This window comes from Leptodactylus fuscus, chromosome 5 (genome assembly GCF_031893055.1).
Source record: "Leptodactylus fuscus isolate aLepFus1 chromosome 5, aLepFus1.hap2, whole genome shotgun sequence".
Lineage (NCBI taxonomy): Eukaryota > Metazoa > Chordata > Amphibia > Anura > Leptodactylidae > Leptodactylus > Leptodactylus fuscus.
Genome location: NC_134269.1, coordinates 210,009,342 through 210,029,043, shown reverse-complemented (window position 1 = coordinate 210,029,043; position 19,702 = coordinate 210,009,342). Strand labels below are relative to the sequence as shown.

At 41.8% G+C, this 19,702-nt stretch overlaps 1 protein-coding gene across 8 annotated transcripts in view; it reads left to right on the top strand.

Moving 5' to 3' along the window:
* BICD1 (BICD cargo adaptor 1) overlaps positions 1-19,702 on the top strand; it is a 108,182-nt gene that overhangs the window by 74,321 nt on the left and 14,159 nt on the right. For 4 of the 8 annotated variants that reach the window (XM_075275217.1, XM_075275220.1, XM_075275218.1 and 1 more), the window contains exons 5-7: positions 5,359-6,441; positions 10,216-10,367; positions 11,813-12,020. In XM_075275217.1, the coding sequence (XP_075131318.1) occupies positions 5,359-6,441; positions 10,216-10,367; positions 11,813-12,020 (1,443 nt within the window). Of the gene's footprint in view, positions 1-5,358; positions 6,442-10,215; positions 10,368-11,812; positions 12,021-18,087; positions 18,682-19,702 lie in introns of those variants that run through there. The other 4 variants (XM_075275215.1, XM_075275213.1, XM_075275214.1 and 1 more) reach the window with 2 other exon arrangements.

Here is a 19,702-nt window from a genome sequence, read left to right as displayed (position 1 = left end):
CAATGTACAACTGCTTACTACACAGACAGATTTTAGGTGCAGCTTTGTGTTAAACCCAGAGATTTATGGTCTTTAAATATCCCTACTGGACTCCTACATGAAGCGTCAGCATCTTTATCCTCTCCTTGAAGCCTGAAGACTCAGCACTATTTTACTGTCTACTCCTGTGGCTGCAAAACTGAGATCCCGAGGATCAGGTATTATTATACTGCATACATGTACACAACGGGCAACATTCTAAACACATACGTGTGCTTTACCTTTACACATGTTCTTCACTACTTCATAGCTATGAGCGTTGGCTTTCCTTTTTAGGCCTCAGGTGCATACAGTTATTGAGAGGATTTACCGTAGTTTTCTAGTGTGGTATCATTACATGGCCGGTTAGTAATTACAAAAAAGTAATATAAAATGGATATCTATTATTACATTACTTATCCTGTACTGATTGTGAGTTATATCCTGTATTATACTCCAGAGCTGCGCTCACTATTCTGCTGGTACAGTCACTGTATACATACATTACATTACTTATCCTGTATTATACTCCAGAGCTGCGCTCACTATTCTGCTGGTACAGTCACTGTGTACATACATTACATTACTTATCCTGTATTATACTCCAGAGCTGTGCTCACTATTCTGCTGGTACAGTCACTGTGTACATACATTACATTACTTATCCTGTATTATACTCCAGAGCTGCGCTCACTATTCTGCTGGTACAGTCACTGTGTACATACATTACATTACTCCAGAGCTGCGCTCACTATTCTGCTGGTGCAGTCACTGTGTACATACATTACATTACTTATCCTGTATTATACCCCAGAGCTGCACTCACTATTCTGCTGGTGCAGTCACTGTGTACATACATTACATTACTTATCCTGTATTATACTCCAGAGCTGCACTCACTATTCTGCTGGTGCAGTCACTGTGTACATACATTACATTACTTATCCTGTATTATACTCCAGAGCTGCGCTCACTATTCTGCTGGTACAGTCACTGTGTACATACATTACATTACTTATCCTGTATTATACGCCAGAGCTGCACTCACTATTCTGCTGGTGCAGTCACTGTGTACATACATTACATTACTTATCCTGTATTATACTCCAGAGCTGCACTCACTATTCTGCTGGTACAGTCTCTGTGTACATACATTACATTACTTATCCTGTATTATACTCCAGAGCTGCGCTCACTATTCTGCTGGTGCAGTCACTATGTACATACATTACATTACTTATCCTGTATTATACTCCAGAGCTGTGCTCACTACTCTGCTGGTACAGTCACTGTGTACATACATTACATTACTTATCCTGTATTATACTCCAGAGCTGCGCTCACTATTCTGCTGGTACAGTCACTATGTACATACATTACATTACTTATCCTGTATTATACTCCAGAGCTGCGCTCACTATTCTGCTGGTGCAGTCACTATGTACATACATTACATTACTTATCCTGTATTATACTCCAGAGCTGCGCTCACTATTCTGCTGGTATTATTGTGTGTCAGCATGCTTTTTAGCTTACTGCCGTGGTATTCGTTCGTTGTCAGCCCAGATGTTAGTAGGTTTCTGTCTGTAGTAATTAATTATAGACTTTATTATATATTTTTGTAGACAAAGAACTAAAAAGGAGGAAGTGAAAACAGTCAGTATGGGGGAAATAACACATGACTGCTCCTAGTTCCTTATATTATATATAACTTTCTGTGACCCTTTTGCTGGACATGATTATTGCTGATAAAGTTCTTTATATCTGCGCTGTTGCCGGGGCACGGTACATTATATACAGTATATATATTTATTTATATATGAGTTGTATATATTACTGTGATTGATACAAATCAGTCATGTAGGTGGCTGAATGTAGAGTGTTAAACACCGAACTGCGGTACTACATGCGCTATTGTGGGGCGTTCCCTGAGGGCGACAATACCCGCCCCATTGATAATCCTTAGACAGTCTGACAACATCCTTTTGTTATTGATGTAGATGGAGACGAGAGAGAAGCATCATAGGGATAGGGCTATCTCCGCTCCACTCTGATGTGTATAGAAAGGAGAGGATCTACACTATAAAATATGCTTTTACCCAGATTCATCTTGTCTGTGCCGATTCCATCCGGCCCGGGCCTCTCGCTAATCTGGCTACCATCCAATATACTTATGGGGAAGGTAGCTCGGTAGAAGCGGTGGGGCGGACCCAACCAGTCAAGACAGGGGCACAAAATGTGCAGCAAACTGGTTCATTTAGAAAAACAGGAAAATAAATAAACCTTCACTTCAGGCACAAATGAGCAAAACAAAAAACAGACAAAACTAAAACAAATTCCTGCTCGTCCGAGCAACTAACTAAACAGAGGTGATAATCTCACAATAGTAATACAGTACATACATAGGATGTGATATATACCAAATCTATAACACACTGGTGTCTCCATAACACAGGTCTTGATTTCCCCGCTGTCACGAGATGAGTTATTGAGGCTTCGGCCTAGTAGTAATTCTATTGCACGTCAGTATGTCAGAATTAAAATGTACACCGGGAACTGGTAGGGTAGATTTTAGTGATCTCTAACTCCCGTTTTCTGGCATGAATTTTAATAAATTTATAAGATCGAGCCACCCCCATCCTGGTCTTCCCAGGACCGGGAGTGGATTGAGCAGAGGGGATGGGGGTTTGGGGGGGGGGTTGGGGTTTGTAGTACTAACACGCTCAGCTGGACTATTACAGTAAGGAATAGCCGAGCTGAGCGTGTTAGTAGTACTAAGGAATAGCCGAGCTGCGCGTGTAGGAGATGTAGGAGAGCTGGCAGATATGCAGCAGATTAACACGCTCAACTTGGCTATTCCTTAGTACTACTAACACGCTACTACTTACACTAAGGAATAGCCAAGCTGAGCTAGTCTTTTTAGTACAGGAGGAGTAGCTGGAGGGATGGTTAGGTGTAGTGCAGAGCTCTTTCATCTCCGGTGTCTGGAGTAGCCGGGTTAACCGCACGGGCTCTGCTATATCTCACTATAGGAATGCGTACGGGCATTCAGCCAATCAACGCTGGTCAATGCATTCCTATGGGAAAAAGTCAGCTCGTGCATATCGCAAGCTGACAGGGATCCCGACAAGATAGAGCCCCAAAGAGCTGGGTGAGTAACATTCCCCCCTAAATAAAGGTAATCCCTAGCTAACACTGCCTGTACATCTGTCCCTGTCACACAGTCACATAGTTCACAGTCCCAAATTAGCCGAATGGTAAATCTACCATTCGTCTAAATTGGAGGTTATCTGTTTCCGGCTGCCAATTCCTTTTTGCGATTTTTTTTCACTGCCTACGTTGTCGTATTTCCTGTCCCACCTCCCCTGCGCTGTTATTGGTGCAAAAAATTTCAATCAAATTTTTAGTGAGTGTGCCACCTGGTGTTCGATTGTAATCGAACACCTCGAACGGCCTGATATTCAATCGAATATCAATTCAATCGAACGCCGTTCGCTCATCTCTAGTTATGTTCATGGAAAAACCCCTTTAAGGCACTTATGGAAAGGGGCGACTTCCACCACAAACGATATAGTTACTATAAGTCGGCATGACTCGATGTCCCCAGATATTACAAGATTAATAGTTTTTGGTTACATTCACATAAATCACTAAAAGGAGATAAGAAATATACAAGTGGTCGGGCGCGTCTTCTCAAAGTGAGGCCTCTGAGATAAGGATCAGCAACTGACACAAGAGCATTACATAGCACATTCCTTATCACTTAGAGGGGCCTCTCAGACCTTACAGAAAAACATACTTATACATTTATATAGAAAAGAATACAAAATGGATGACAGATACAACATGGAGGATTCTAAGAAGTTACTTTGATATCAGCATGAAAATAATGGTGGAGTACCAAATGTTGTTACAACCAATGTACATGTCTTAAAGATAAAAAAAAAATCAGTATGTGAAAAAATTAAGACCATTCTTACTGCTTCCATAGGATTTAAGAGGGTAAGTAGCAGTCAGTCACTACTTTGTTTAATTGATCATCAGCAAGTGTGATCAGTTCTGTAAAGACTGAAGTTTTGGCAGTCTACTGGTCTTGAACATTCACGTGTGTATTAAAACAATGCAAAGGAGGAAAGACATCAGCAATGATCAATTGCTGCTGCCCATCAATCTGTAAAGAATTCTAAGGTCATTTCCAAGCAATTTAAAGTCCATCATTCTACACTGAGAAAGATTATTCACAAGTGGAAAACTTGTAAGACCGTTGACAATCTTCCCAAGAGTGGAAATCTTAGGAAATTTTCCCCAAGGCCAGACTGTGCAATACTCAGAGAAAGCCTCAGTTAGCATTTTAAATGTGGTTTTTTTTTGCATGTATGGAAAATCCATAATACACATCATATATAATAAACTTATTAATATACATCATATATCCAAAATCCATAATACACGTTGCATATACAAAAATCCATAACATACTGTACATCATATACAATATTCATAATAAACATCATATATACAAAATATATAACGAACATCATATATAACATCTACAATACACATCGTATATCCAAAATCCATAATGATGGGACATGTTACATTTCGCTAGCCTGACCATTTGTTCTCGAGATAGAGGTATCTTCCACCAGACAAGAGATTTTTTTTTTGCTCCATGACTTCTTCTAGGGGTAAAAAATATGCAAATCAATTCTCCAGGATGTAATTAGGAGAACAGTGCACTCTGTACACCGCCCTCTAGAGGGCAGCATCCTTAACATCATGTATGACTCAGTTAAAAAGTCTAATTAATCATGATGCGGATTTAATTGCCAAATTAGTATTTCTATTCCAAAAGGAACAGATTCCCAGCTATGGACAGCGCTGTTTCGACCTATTGGGCCTCCTCAGCATAGCGCAGGGATACTGATTTGGCAGAGTGAGAGACTATAGACCAGGGTCAGGGGATAATCGTACACATCAGGGAGAGTGTGTGCTTACATAGGCAGTACGGAGACTTACAAGTCATTCCTGCTCCGCTAGGGATTCTGGGTAAAAAGTATGCAAATCAATTCTCCAGTATGTAATTAGGAGAACAGTGCACTCTGTACGCCGCCCTCTAGAGGGCAGCATCCTTGCATGACTCAGTTAAAAAGTCTAATTAATCATGATGTCCCAGTCCCTAGTAAATAGACCATTGTCTTCTGCTGGACCATTATTGTGTTACAACCTGGGCCACCTGGAGGAATATTTCACATTACTTGTGAAGTCCATGAATAATGTATGGATTGGTGTTTTTTTTAACATCTGATTGTTATGACTGATGTTTTATTTTGGTTGCAGGTGGAACGCGAGAAGGCAATTCTGCTGACCAACTTGCAAGAGTCTCAGACTCAGCTGGAACATACAAAGGGAGCCTTAACCGAGCAACATGAGCGGGTCCATAGACTTACAGAACATGTGAATGCAATGAGGAGGCTTCATAGTAGCAAAGAGTTGGACTCCGATAAAGCTAAAGTTTCGGGAGAGGAGACCCATGACTACGAAGTGGATATAAATGGATTGGAGATCTTGGAGTGCAAGTATAAAGTAGCTGTGACTGAGGTGATAGACCTTAAAGCTGAACTCAAAGCCTTAAAAGAAAAATACAATAAACATATAGAGAGCTATTCGGAGGAGAAGACCAAGTTGGACTCAAGAATCCAGATGTATGATGAACAAGTAACGGGTCTTGAGAGGGCGACTAAGGAAAGCGGGGAAAAACTATTTCTTATGGAGAAGGAACTTCATATTATGACTGCTATTGCAAACGAAACCCATAATACCCTTAATACGGCTCAAGATGAGCTAGTGACTTTTAGTGAAGAACTGGCCCAACTCTACCACCATGTTTGTCTATGTAACAATGAAACACCAAATAGAGTTATGTTGGACTACTATAGGCAAAGTAAGGTGACTCGTAGTGGAAGTTTGAAAGGTCCTGATGACCCTCGAGGACTTCTATCACCAAGGCTAGCTAGACGGGGTATGGCTTCTCCTGTAGAAGCAAGAAGTCCATGTGAACCAGTACCAAAAGATAGCATAGAGTCCAGGCAAGAACCGAGCCCGCAAAAGTCTGCTACTGTATCCCCTGTCATCACTGCCCCCCCATCCTCCCCTGTATCTGACTCTAGCGATATTCGTAAAGAGCCAATGAACATCTACAACCTCAATGCCATTATCAGGGATCAAATCAAACACTTGCAGAAGGCGGTGGACAGGTCCTTACAGCTGTCACGTCAGCGCGCCGCAGCTAGGGAACTAGTGCCCATGATCGATAAAGACAAAGAAGCCTTAATGGAGGAGATTCTCAAACTGAAGTCTCTGCTTAGTACCAAACGAGAACAAATAGCAACCCTTAGAGCCGTATTAAAAGCGAACAAACAGGTAATGTCTCCGGCATGACCCCAAGTTCCTCAAACTATGGAGTACATAAAGCAGTGCATGTTGTTATGAAGGACCAGTTCTATATGGTTGTTATACTGAAATTCCTTAGGGTCTGTATTAGGGACGCAATTCCAAGACCAACTACAATCCACAAGTCCCCTGTTCTGAATGGAGGTGTGGTGGCGCATGCGCGCTACATTTATCTCTATAGGACTGTTGGAAATAGCCAAACATTGCTGTCGGCTTCTCTTTGACAGTCCTATAAAGATTAGTGGAGAGACCTCTCTTCAACTTGGGATCCCTGTTTGTATTATCAGTGGTGGCCCGAGGTCTATCAGTTATGAAATGAATCAGGACTGAATTGTTTCTATAAACTTTCCCCAAACTGGTATAGAATTTTGGTTGTTGGTTTTGACAGATATTTGGCTACATTCACATTAGTGTCAGATGCCTGTCCGACGTAGAGGCCGATAGAAATCCAGTAGGACAAAGTCCTAACTTTTTCGTTTGGCGATGTCTAGGAAAGAATGGTGGGCAGCCAATGGATCTCATGTTAGTCAGTAGAGTTACTCAGGATCCATTGTTGTCTGTCATTAGACAGCAACGGATCAGGAGAACGGACAGGACATTTGTTAAGTCAAGTATGACAGACTTAAAATATTTACCCTTTGTCCAAGATCGAAGGGAATTGCCAATGGTTAGATCTTCCCCTCGACCTAAATAGATATTAAAGAGGACCATTCCCCCTCCTCCACCAACTCCAGCTCTACATCCTTCAATAGTTGCCCCTCCCCTGATTCTGGTGTAGGAGTAGTTTCCTTTTCTTCTCTAGTTTCCACCGTTCCAGAGTAGTTGTTTCTTTTAGTTTCAGCACAAATATGTTGTCCATTGTCAGGTTTCTGCTCCAATACAGGACCACCCAACTGACCGTAGAGAGCCCAATTGAGCATATTGGGTACTTAAACCAAACACAAATGATTTTTTGGGAAATGAGGGGGTTAAACAAAATATTCCCACTGTCCTGGGATCAGTGGAGAGGAGCCTATCGAAGGATGCAAAGCATTGGAGTAGGTGGAGGATCACAACTATTTACTGGATGTCCATTTATATTTGATTGTGTCCACCTTTGACCTATGGATAGTCAGTTATTTACATATTTCCTGTTTCCTACTCCCCTAACCAGTTACTACGATACTTGCTTGAAATCCATACTCAAAATTTTCAATCCACCCCCATACCGTCAACATAGGTCCACGTATGGCTAGTGGGCCGTCACATAACTGTAGTATAGTCCACAGTTCTTCTCCTACTTTCATCGGACTATAGATTAGGCACCTCCACCCCTTCTCTTCATGGCAGCTTAGGCTATGTTCACATTAGTGATGGAGGTTCTTTTAGGACTTGATCATCCAAAAAAAAGACGACATCATAAAAGAAACCCATTGGACCCCATTATAGATATCCATTGTGTCCTTCAGCTACGGACTTTTTCCCATCTGGATTTTGTTTTTGAGATGTCAACTCTGGCAGTGACCTACTCTGGCCACTATTGGGGAGTCTAAAAATGTAAAGAAGTTGAGTGTCTTAGAAGTGACTTCACTCCACAATAGAAGGCAGGTACCAGGAGTCTCAGCTTCTCAGGAACAACCCAAGGTTTGGTCGTCTTGTGGTGTCTTCTTGTAGAAAACAACTTATAGGACGTAGGGTCTTCGGGTAGATAAGGTTTATTTTTGGATGGGCCTCAGTAAAAACTTCTCTATTCATATCCATTGTACATAATGTCCACACCACCACTTGGAGTCTAACAAGAAATAATTCCTGACCTATTGGATATACCGTATACATTTAGAGCTCAGGATTCTCTCGTGAAGCCCATTTAGCTTCCCCCCACCTAGAAATGTGACTAATAGCCCTGTAATCCAAGAATGTCATGGGTGACCGAACAGAGGGCCTAAATCTAAATTTCCTGTTTTGTTTCCTGGGCAGCTGCTAGCTATGGTTCGCTTAACTAACTATGTATAGTATGTGTGTGTACGTGTATATACCTTAGGCATATAGAGATAGATTACGGCACTGTGCAGACTTTTTTAGACAGGTGTGCAAGAAATGCGACAAAGTAAGACTGATTTCAGTAATAGAAGGGTTAATGTAACCTAAATCCCATCAATATTTGGTGCGACTTTTGCCCTTTGGAGGAGGAGTCCTAAAAGTAATGTTATGGTCTTGATTTGAACATCATCCAGTCTGTCTGGGATGACATGAAGCGACAGACGGATTGGAGCAAGCCTACGTCCACAGAAGATCTTAGTTCTCCAACATGGAGAGAAAAACCTCACAAACTGTCTGCAAGTGTACCGAAAAGACATGATGGAAGGGAAAGGGCAAAGGTCGCACCAAATATTGATCAGATTTGCATTTCTCTTTCCCACACCTGCCTAAAACTTTTGTGCAGTACTGTATAGGCATTGATCGTATTTCATAACATTAAAACCATGGATAGATGAAGAGAATCACATCGGTTATTGATTCCTTTGTGATGATGGCTTCTGTCAAACGGTGGGATATAATAGGCTCCGAGGTTGTGAAGTTGATGTGTTGGAAGCAGGAACATGGGCAAGCGCGAGATTTGAGAGACCGTGACATGGACCAAATTGTTGTGGCTAGACAAGTGGGACAGAGCATCTCCAAAAGATCAGGTCTTGTAGGACATTCCTTATAGGTAATGAGTAGAACCTACTAAAAGTGGTCCAAGAAAGGACAGCCGGTGAGATGGCATCAGGGTCGTTGGTGGCCAAGGCTTATTGATGCATGCGGAGAGCAAAGACTCGCCCATCTGGTTCAAGATACCACAAATTACGGAAAAAAGTTGTTGGCCACGATAGAAAGTAGTGAGTACACACAGGGCATTATAGCGGCTGTATATGGTAACTGTAGACCGGTCAGAGCGCCGATGTTGATCCTTGTCCATGACATATGGGGAACAATGGACATATGAGCTTAAGAACTGGACCTTGGAGCAATCGAAGAAGACGGTCAGGTCTGATAACTCAGGTACATGTTCTTAGCTTACTGAGGAAGAGATGGCTTACGGGGGCACTATTGGCAAAAAGACAAACCAGCAGAGGCAGTGTGATACTCCGGGCAATGTTCTGCTGGGAAACCTTGGGTCTTGGCATTCAAGTCAATGTTACCTTAACATGTACCACCTACCAAAGCATTGTACCGACCAAATAATCCCTGTTCATGGCAGCAGTGCCCCCTAATGCCAGTGGCCTCTTTGCCCCCTAATGCCAGTGGCCTCTTTTAGCAGGATAATGCCCCGGCACACAGGTTTAAAAACTTTGACAAAAAGTTCCAGGTGTTGACTTGGCCTTCATATTACCCAGATCTCAGTCTGACTGAACATCTGTAGGCAAAAAGTCCAATGTATGGAGGTTGTACTGAGCATCTTTAAGGATCTTGTCCATACCTTGGCAGATCAGATTTGTTTTGATGGTTAGAGAAGACCTACGTGATGTTGGGCCACTGGTTGAATGTTATGACTTACCTTGTAGACTCTCACGAAGTAGCTTCATTGCAGGGGATTAATAGTAGTACATGGCGGCCATTCTCCAGAGCGGGAGCTTGACAAGCAGTGCGGCTGTATGGAGGTCCTAAGAGGTGGAATTCTTCAATTTGTTGGGTTAATGGGTTAAAATGGAGGACCCTCACCAGGAGCGTTGACCTGACTGATACATTTCACGATCCTAGCTGGATTATTTTTGTCTGTTTCAGACTGCAGAAGTTGCACTTGCAAACCTTAAAAACAAGTATGAGAATGAGAAGACGATGGTGACGGAAACCATGATGAAATTACGGAACGAGCTGAAGGCGTTGAAAGAGGATGCGGCCACCTTCTCATCCCTGAGAGCCATGTTTGCCACCAGGTAACAAGGCTAACTAGCTCATGATGCTCTAGGTGTGTTCAATGGTAGATTTTGGATTTGGAGCTATAAGGGGAACACCACTAGGGCCATCTAAAGGAACAAGAAAGATAGAATATTGGATCGTTAGTGGAACTTAATGTTTAAAAAATTAGATATTTGCCACATATAACTAGAAATTTTAATGGCCGCCATGTAAACCAAGGACAGTAATAAGGAGCAGAAAGGCCATTTACAAAAAGTTCAATCTAATTATAAAGTTTTTACTGTAAGAGAATGATCCGGCCCATAGACCACTAGGTATATAATTGACTTTTATTGGCTGTAATTGCTTCTCTGGCTTCTGCAGCGCTGATTTGTACCGCTCCATCCTGTTTATTGGGTTTGCTTGTCTCTTTCGTCTGTAGATCTTCCTGTTATATGTTGTCCTAGATATCTGCCAGCCAAAAATCAATCCGCATAACAGAAAGAATTTCATCCTGCTGAAAATGCCAATACCTAATGACTGCGCGGCTCCATTATTGTACCAACAAATGGACGTCTGGCTGAAAAAGCTCATTTCATGTGCATTTTCAGGTGTTTCGAAACCATTTTTAAAGGGGATCTCCAGAACAGCCTCAAATCCCAAATTACTTTTTGTATAAAATTGAGAGACTTTGGAGGAAATTTATTGTGATAAGGGTGTAGTGTGCCGGCCTTAATACTGAGTGAATGAATCATTCCGACTTGCAACGGGAGGTGCCATATGCCAGAAGTTACATCTATGCTGGTCTTGGACTGTCATAGAGTTCAGGTTTATCTCGCGTTAGGGTTCTGGCCAAGTTATAATAAGTCTTAAGACCAAGGCCGGCCTTAACTCCAGACGTGCTCCACCCACTTTTCGCAGTTCGGAAAATTGAGAAAAGGGTGAATTTCTGGTGCATTTTTTTTTGCCACTGGCATGGGCAGATTATTAATTTCCCTCGAATTTGTATAAGAATTTTTTGAGGATCTCAAACACGAAATTTTCATACACCTACATAGTGAATGTAGATAAATTTATCATTATTATTACTTGTTGAGGGATCTCACGGGGTCAGCACCAGGCTGCCTTGGAGAACCCATTATTGTGTGGGTACAGTTGTGTTCACACTGGCTTTAAGGTTTCACCTCCATCAGCAGTTCAGTTACGTTTGATGTCCAGAATAGTGCAGCACTACTATTGGAGTTAAATTTGTGAAAACCTTGAAGGAACCTGTTTGAGGTCAACTTGGTCCTTCAGACTCCATGAGGATCTGCCATAGGACAGATCTGCCACAGGTTGCGAATAAAATCTAAAGATCCTGTATGCTTGTGAAGCCGAGGGTTGTGTACACCCATCTGAAGGTAATTACATAGTCACTTCTATATATACGCCCTAAAAATGTCACTCATCTCTTCTCTTCCTTTCCACCTTTTTGCCTGAGCAGATGCGATGAGTACGTGACGCAGCTCGATGAAATGCAGAGGCAGCTGGCGGCCGCCGAGGATGAGAAGAAGACTTTGAACTCTTTGTTGAGGATGGCGATCCAACAAAAGCTAGCACTCACGCAGAGGTTGGAAGATCTGGAGTTTGACCACGAGCAATCCTGGCGTACCAAAGGCAAGGCGGGAAAAAACAAGATCGGTAGCCCCAAAGTAAGTGTAGAGCAATCCGCAAGCACAACACTGCCTTACCCCTTAGTATATAGCGAGTTGTCCTCTAGGCCAACCACTCCGGACTCCAAAGTCATTGACATGAAGGGGTATCCATCTAATCATTACACTGAGTCAGTACCAGTATCAGTAGAAGTAGCTGATGAGATGTCAGTCAGGCTATAGTCTCGTAACCATCTTCGAGTTTGTACAATCACCCATCTGTCATTTATTGTGTACTGCCGTCATCGTCTACATGGTTGTGTTGAATGTACATTGTTGGATGTAGGTTCAATGATATATACACCTGGTGTAAAAAAAAAAATTCTGACCTACACTACAAAACCTAATCTCGGTTCACAATGGTGACACCTCCACTTTTTGTCTGCACTCGTTTTTGTAAATGTGGCCAGCTATGGCTTATGCTACAAGTGCTACCACCTTAAAGAAAGTTATTTGGGTAATACTAAGGAACCAAGTCACTGGAGTAGATTCTATTTATGGTATACAGAAAACCACCACCATATTAGAGGTTGGGGGGAAAAAATAACCATTGGTTACAAGAGGATGATTGTGCACGAGTCTTCGGCAAACAGCCAAGGGTCGAGGCGAAGTCTTATTTGACCAAAGATATTTTTGGTTATGAAAAAAAGTTCTGTTAGCGGTAAAGTTCTCTTACTTCATGACCTTGAATATAAGGAGTAGTGAAGGCACCATGACCTTGAATATAAGAAGTAGTGAAGGCACCATGACCTTGAATATAAGGAGTAGTGACGGCACCATGACCTTGAATATAAGGAGTAGAGAAGGCACCATGACCTTGAATATAAGGAGTAGTGAAGGCACCATGACCTTGAATATAAGGAGTAGAGAAGGCACCATGACCTTGAATATAAGAAGTAGTGAAGGCACCATGACCTTGAATATAAGAAGTAGTGAAGGCACCATGACCTTGAATATAAGGAGTAGTGACGGCACCATGACCTTGAATATAAGGAGTAGTGACGGCACCATGACCTTGAATATAAGGAGTAGTGAAGGCACCATGACCTTGAATATAAGGAGTAGTGACGGCACCATGTCCTTGAATATAAGGAGTAGTGAAGGCACCATGACCTTGGGTAACCAACAGGTTGACAGAACATTTCACGGAAAGAAGAAGAAAAAAATACCTTGATGGTCTTGGTTGAATATTCGTCTACTGTGTCACCATCCATCACGTGGACAGTGGAGAAAAGTGATAATAACTCCCATCAATTTATTAATAACAGTCCACTGCTGAATTTTTATTTTTTTTTTTACTTTTTTATATTTTTTATGCCAAAATTATTTTACTTTTTTTTATTTTAAATTTTTTTTTTTTGTTAATTAAAAATGAATTAAAGCGGATGCGAATTACTCAATTTTTCATGAAGCAAATATGCCAAAGTCTACAGCTTCAATAATACATTTACTTCCCTTATTTTTCTCCATAACCACTTGGCACAGACCGTGACAATAAATTTAGGTCACGCAGACTAGTTGTTGACCCGTGTGCAGTAAAATACTTGACTCTTAAAACAAAGGAACTTATACTGGGAATTATCAGGGTTGTTTTCTCAGCTGAATACACATTGACAATGAACCAGAGGGAGAGGACAACAATGTTGTTAAAATTTTCTTGCCAAGTACCTGTGGAAGAAAAACGTCATCTATAGACCGAAACCATTTTTGAAACCTTGGCCGTGTCTTGACTTCGTGTCCTTCTGAATTACCGGGTGCATACAGTTAAAGAAATTATGAAATAAAAATGGTGGTGTAAAATAAAAAAAAAGTAATATTGTAAATTTAAAATAAAAAAAAATCTTGAAATTTTTTTAAATTCATTCTAAAAAGCTTATTCTGTGGAAACCATAAGATTGGTTCTTTGTGTTGTCAAAATCGTAGAATAGCGCGGAAAGTACTAAGTCTCTCTAACATACATCCTGCAGTAACTGAGTTCACCAGTCAAGGTTTTGAGGCCTCACCATTTGGATGTATCTATAATTCTTAAAGATACAGAGGGTCCATTAAAGTGAAAGTAAACTTTTATTCGTTTGTTTCCTAACTCTATAGTGCATGCGAAGGGAACAAAGTTTGCAACGTATTTTACAAAAAAAGTTCCTGTGTCTTAAGTATTACTCCTGTCTTGACTTCTTATCAGAGTGATTTTGGTTCAAACTTCATACACGTTTAGTGTCAATTTACAATTAAGTCTATGGAGAGAGGTGGGAAGAGAAGGAGCGAGACGGTAAACAGCAGCGAATGAGTCATTTCTGACAGGGGGACGGCTGGATAGTAATTCCAAAAAATCCAGAAGAAAACGGTCTCTCTGCTTTCAGGAACTCTCCTCATGCCCTTCTCCATTGTACAGATTTGATGGTGGCAAATAAAGAAACAGGAACTTTTCTTTAATAAAGTACATTACAAATTTTTTTGTCTTCACCTGCACTATGGATTTTTTTTAAATATTAAATAAGTTTACTTAGACTTTAAACTGCTGACTGTTCTTTATTAAAGATGAGCAAACAGTATTCGAAACTATTCGTTGAATACTTCGCTCCCTTTGGAATGCATGTAAGCGGCCGAACACCAAGGGGTTAAACGCTGGCCGCTAACACGCAGTCCTAAGGGAGCGAAGGTTTTCGAATCTACTATTCGATCATCTCTATTCTTTATAGAATCACTCATGAAATTGAGTAACACATGGATTGAAAAAAACGTCATCGATGTATCGCATCCAAACCCAATTTTTCAATCCAAGTCTTTTGTAGTGGCCTACTCATTGTAATTCATGTAATACAATGACATGTGGACATGGAGTACACTGAAACAAAAAATTCCTTAAAGGAAATAAAGGCAACATTCATTTGGTGTTTCACATTCCTGCAGTACAATGGATTTCTCCCCGGTAGGTTCGGTTGACATTACTCACTCTTAATTATTTCTACTTGGACAAAATATGGAAGATCATTGCACAGAACATCAACATTTTGTTCACCTGCCCCCATGTTGAGCCAGTTTGCTATTTTGGCATGTAATAAAGCTTATATTATGTAAATATGACATATGGACATGTGACATCATTTTTTTCTGTATGGGAACATACAATCTGGAGAAGGACTCTTGTGAATTCGATGACATTTAATGTAATTTTGGTAAACTTAGAAGACAATATTCTTCCAGAAAAAGGGTTGTGTTTGGTATTGTAGTTCACACAATGAAATTGTTCTACAAAACCCAACAGTCTATGGTAGAGATTGACGTGATTTCTGAAAGAAAGGTAATTTTTCTAATTGCGTATCTCCCGTTTAAGGGAAAATCCTGAAAATAAACATACAACCTACTCTACTACACCGCTGTGTACTGACATACGTTGGGCTCATTATAAGCTCTTTCCGTTCCTCTTTGGTTAAAGGGATTCTACCAATAAAACATGTTTTTTTCTAATGACCAGGTCGGAATAGCCTTAAGAAAGGCTATTCGTCTCCTACCTTTTGATGTGGTCTCCGCGGCGCCGGCCATCCGAAATACCGGTTTTTCCAGGTATGCTAATGAGTGTCTGGCAGCAATGAGGGCAGGCCCCAGAGCTTATACGCCGATGGAGGTGTCCCCATTGCTGCCGGAACTGGGCAATCCAGCCACGCCTTCTCCCTGATCTGCCTCCTCCCCTTCTGTGTCCTCTTCTTTCGTCGTCATGGGTGACGCATGTGCAGTCAGCTCTGGCAGCGAGACCCTGTTAGAGCCGACTGCGCATACTGGCTGGCGACCATATGACGCCTGGATGAGTTCCCTCGCACGTCGGAGGGCTGTACGGACCTTACTGAGCATGCGCAGTACACTCTGTTCGGCAAATACTTTGCAGAGCGTACTGGGCATGTGCGCAAATGTTGCCTCGCAAATATGGCCGCCGGCCGGTATGCGCAGTCAGCTCTAACAGGGTCTCGCTGCCAGAGTCGACTGCGCATGCGTCACCCATGATGACGAAAGAAGAGGACACAGAAGGGGAGGAGGCAGATCAGGGAGAAGGCGTGGCTGGATTGCCCAGTTCAGGCAGCAGTGGGGACGCCTCCATCGGCGTATGAGCGCTGAAGCCCGCCCTCATTGCTGCCGGACACTCATTAGCATACCGGGAAAAAACAGTATTTTGGATGACCGGTGCGGCAGAGACCACATCAAAAGGTAGGAGACGAATAGCCTTTCTTAAGGCTATTCCGACGTGGTCATTAGAAAAAAACATGTTTTAATGGTAGAATCCCTTTAAAGAACACATTGTACTGTGATGAGGCCCTTAAGGAATAGATTCCCTTTACAGATCAAGAAACCAAAAAGGAATAAAAAAATATACTCAAGCCGTGAAAATGAAATGGCGGCACCAAGGCCTTCTACCATGGGTGGTTATGACTGTGGTGGTGTCAAGTAGCTTCAGAAAGGGGCCCCATTTTTATCGTTGCTATTGGCAAGGCATGGCTTCATTGATATATCATTTTTAGCTGTACAGTTTTTGTTTATAAGTAGTTAAGTACTGTTCAGAAAGTCTATTTTAGCTGCAATTGATAGAGGACCTGTCACTTGCTATACATCATATGATTATGTTTATTCATAATCAGCCATTCCGAAGATATAAGCCTTTTTAGTGTTGATGAAAATTAGGATCCAATAGCCAAATGGGCAGCACTGTGGTTTTTTAGGGGTGGAGTTTGTCTGTGCTGTGTCATGCTTCGTTATCGCCCACTTGTCTAGTAGACCCTAATTTGCATCGTCACTAAAAGGACTTATAACTTTTGAATAGCCGAACAGATTTGGATAAACAAAACAATAAAATGCTCAGGTTGACCGCGCGGATCGGATGATGGGTGTCTTTGGGCTGTTGATGCCTTGTGACTCTTCCTCTTACGATTATTATATTGCGATATTATGAGGGGTGGAGTATTTGACATGTTATATGTAAATCTGTTTTTAGCTGGGATGGTATATCCTAAAATCCCATAGTAATGAATGTGATGTAGTGCATGCCCCCTACTAATGCTCCCAAAAATATCTTTTTATCTGTTACAATAAGCATCTAATTCTTATGTATTTATTTGTATAAGTTTTTGCAATTCTGACAAAAACCTTAGACATTAGAGGAAAGTATGCCACCTTACCGAAGTCTGCAACTTCCACGACCATCATGCTATACCATTGTTTGAAGTGGGGCTATAACGTTCCACACCTACCGGCCTATAACGTCCCACACCTACCGGCCTATAACGTCCCCCACATACCGGCCTATAACGTCCCACACCGACTGGCCTATAACGTCCCACACCTACCAGCCTATAACGTCCCACACCGACTGGCCTATAACGTCCCACACCTACCGGCTCACCTTCTGAATATGAGCTGTAAAATTTACTCAAACATCATTCATGTTGAATTCCCCAGATTTTATGGGCCACCAAGTCCAAAATTGTAAAAATTTCCCCGACAAAAAAGTCCATTGTAGCAGACTTTACTCTAATGTCTATGGGCGGCCAAAACCAACTTTTTAGTTGAAGCAAAACCTCTCCACAAGAGCACCTCTTTGGGAAGACCACCTCCTTACACAGTTTTAGTGACAGATTTTCAGTTTTCCTTACTGGCCGTCTACTTTGAGACCACCTCTCTAGAAGACCACTTTCTCATGCCATTTTTGGTGGTCGTCTTGAAGAGGTTTCACTTGAAGTGGTTTGTAATGTTACCAGTACATCGTGAAAGTCAGGGTGATACATTAGGAGTCTTTTTTACTCTAGTGTAGGGAATTTTGATTGACCAGAGGGTATCCAATCCTGTTTTTGTATGGGAACACCTAGGACTCTATTGGTACCTGGTGTAATTCATGAGCTTTTCAAGATTTTAAGGCACAGATTACATCTACACTAAACAGCGCAGCAGCCACAAGATGAAGGGACAAAGAAAAAGCACCATTGATTTCCAGCAACCCCAAGTTCAGGCGTCAGGTAGCTGCAGATAAGCTCTGAGCAGAACGTCGTGCGTCCACCATCAGGTAACACGTTTGCTGTCTTTGCAGCAGTTCCCAGCTCCAGTTGCAAGAAACCCGCTTCACACGTATTGTACCAAGTTGCCATTCCAAGCCACGCACGACAGGCCACCACTCAGGGTCCCAGCAGGAACTTCTTCATCAGCCAACTCCAGCCCAGAAAAGCCTTCTGCACTTCTCTTCCACCAGCTGTCAGCTTCGAGGAGCACAGGGCAACTTAACACACAGTGCTTCTCTCCGCTGCAGAACAGCCAAAGTTTTACACACAGTCCGGAACCTTCTCACTCCCGACTACAGAAAAACTTCTTCAGTTTTACAGCTTCATCATCATCATCATCACCACCCAGCACCAGAGACCCTCACTCTTTAACTTCCACAGCTCTATGTTCCAGGCAAAAAGGTAACCACATTCTGCTTGCTGCGTGTTCCCCCCGATACATGCGGCCACGACAAACTAACTATCCATTCACTGAATCAAGGCTTCACCAAACGAGGGTCCTTACCCCAAGGCCTCTAATACCACCCAGTTACACAGAACACATTGACCTCAGTGAAAGATTATTTAGTCCTGAACCAAACCAATGAATTAGTCATTTCTTCTGTTATTCTCATCTTCCGAGACCAGTCAGCCAAACAATTTTTTAATTTTTATGATTTCAGGGTAAAATTGCAAAAATTGTATATTTGTGGATGTTCTGTGCAATTGACCGTAACATATTTTTTTTTAATATTATTTTTTAAAAAATTTAATACAAGCCAAGTAGAACCATAGGGATTGTAGGGATCGCCCTAATTATTCGAGAGCACAAAAAGTTACGAAGGTTGCAGGTGGGCGCGGATCACAATATTCGGGGCTTGTCTTTGGTTTTTGAAGCACATTGTATGTTTTTGTTCATTGTGTTTGCTTTTTCAAGTGGCCTTATACATGGTGTCTTATTAACCCTTTCATCTTACAGTACACTGTGACTACTTAGGTTGGTTAGAAATTTCGGAAGAACTTGGAAACCAAAGTTGTGTTTTAGGCCGGTAGAAGATACCGATGTGTAAAATTGGTAAGAAGATCTGGCCAGGCTTGAAAGGAGCCATCAAAAAGAACTGTCTTTTTGAAAAACATCCTTCTAATTCACCAAACCCAATGATGGCAGGACGATAGGATTTCAGAGTTATGGGCACGTTCAACTTCTTGCTTGGTAAAGTCAGTGGCTAGTTGTCTGGGTAAGGGTGAGCCAGTTACAGTTGTAGGCGGACATTCAAAGGGTTGTCCACTTTGGATAGTCCTTTTTTGTTAGCTGGATCCACCAAAATTAACCTAATTCACAGGGTCTCTAACATCTGTAACCTCCAATAAGCAGCTATAACCTGCAGAGGAACCTTTTGTAAAGTGTTCATGTCTCCTGCAGCAACCCCTCAGGTGATTTGATGCATTACATGGTGTCCAGTGGTTCAAGGAATTCACAGACAAGCCAGGTCCTCCTAAGACAGAGACACTCTTTATAGCCACCCTCCACTGAAACTAATTGATGGAGGTCCCAAATAAGGTATTTGAAATGGGTTAACGTGGCTGGATTTGTCAAGCTAATTTGCACACCTAGTTTCTCTTAAAGTGGACCTTTCACCACTCTCAACAAATCCTTGCCCTCACCAT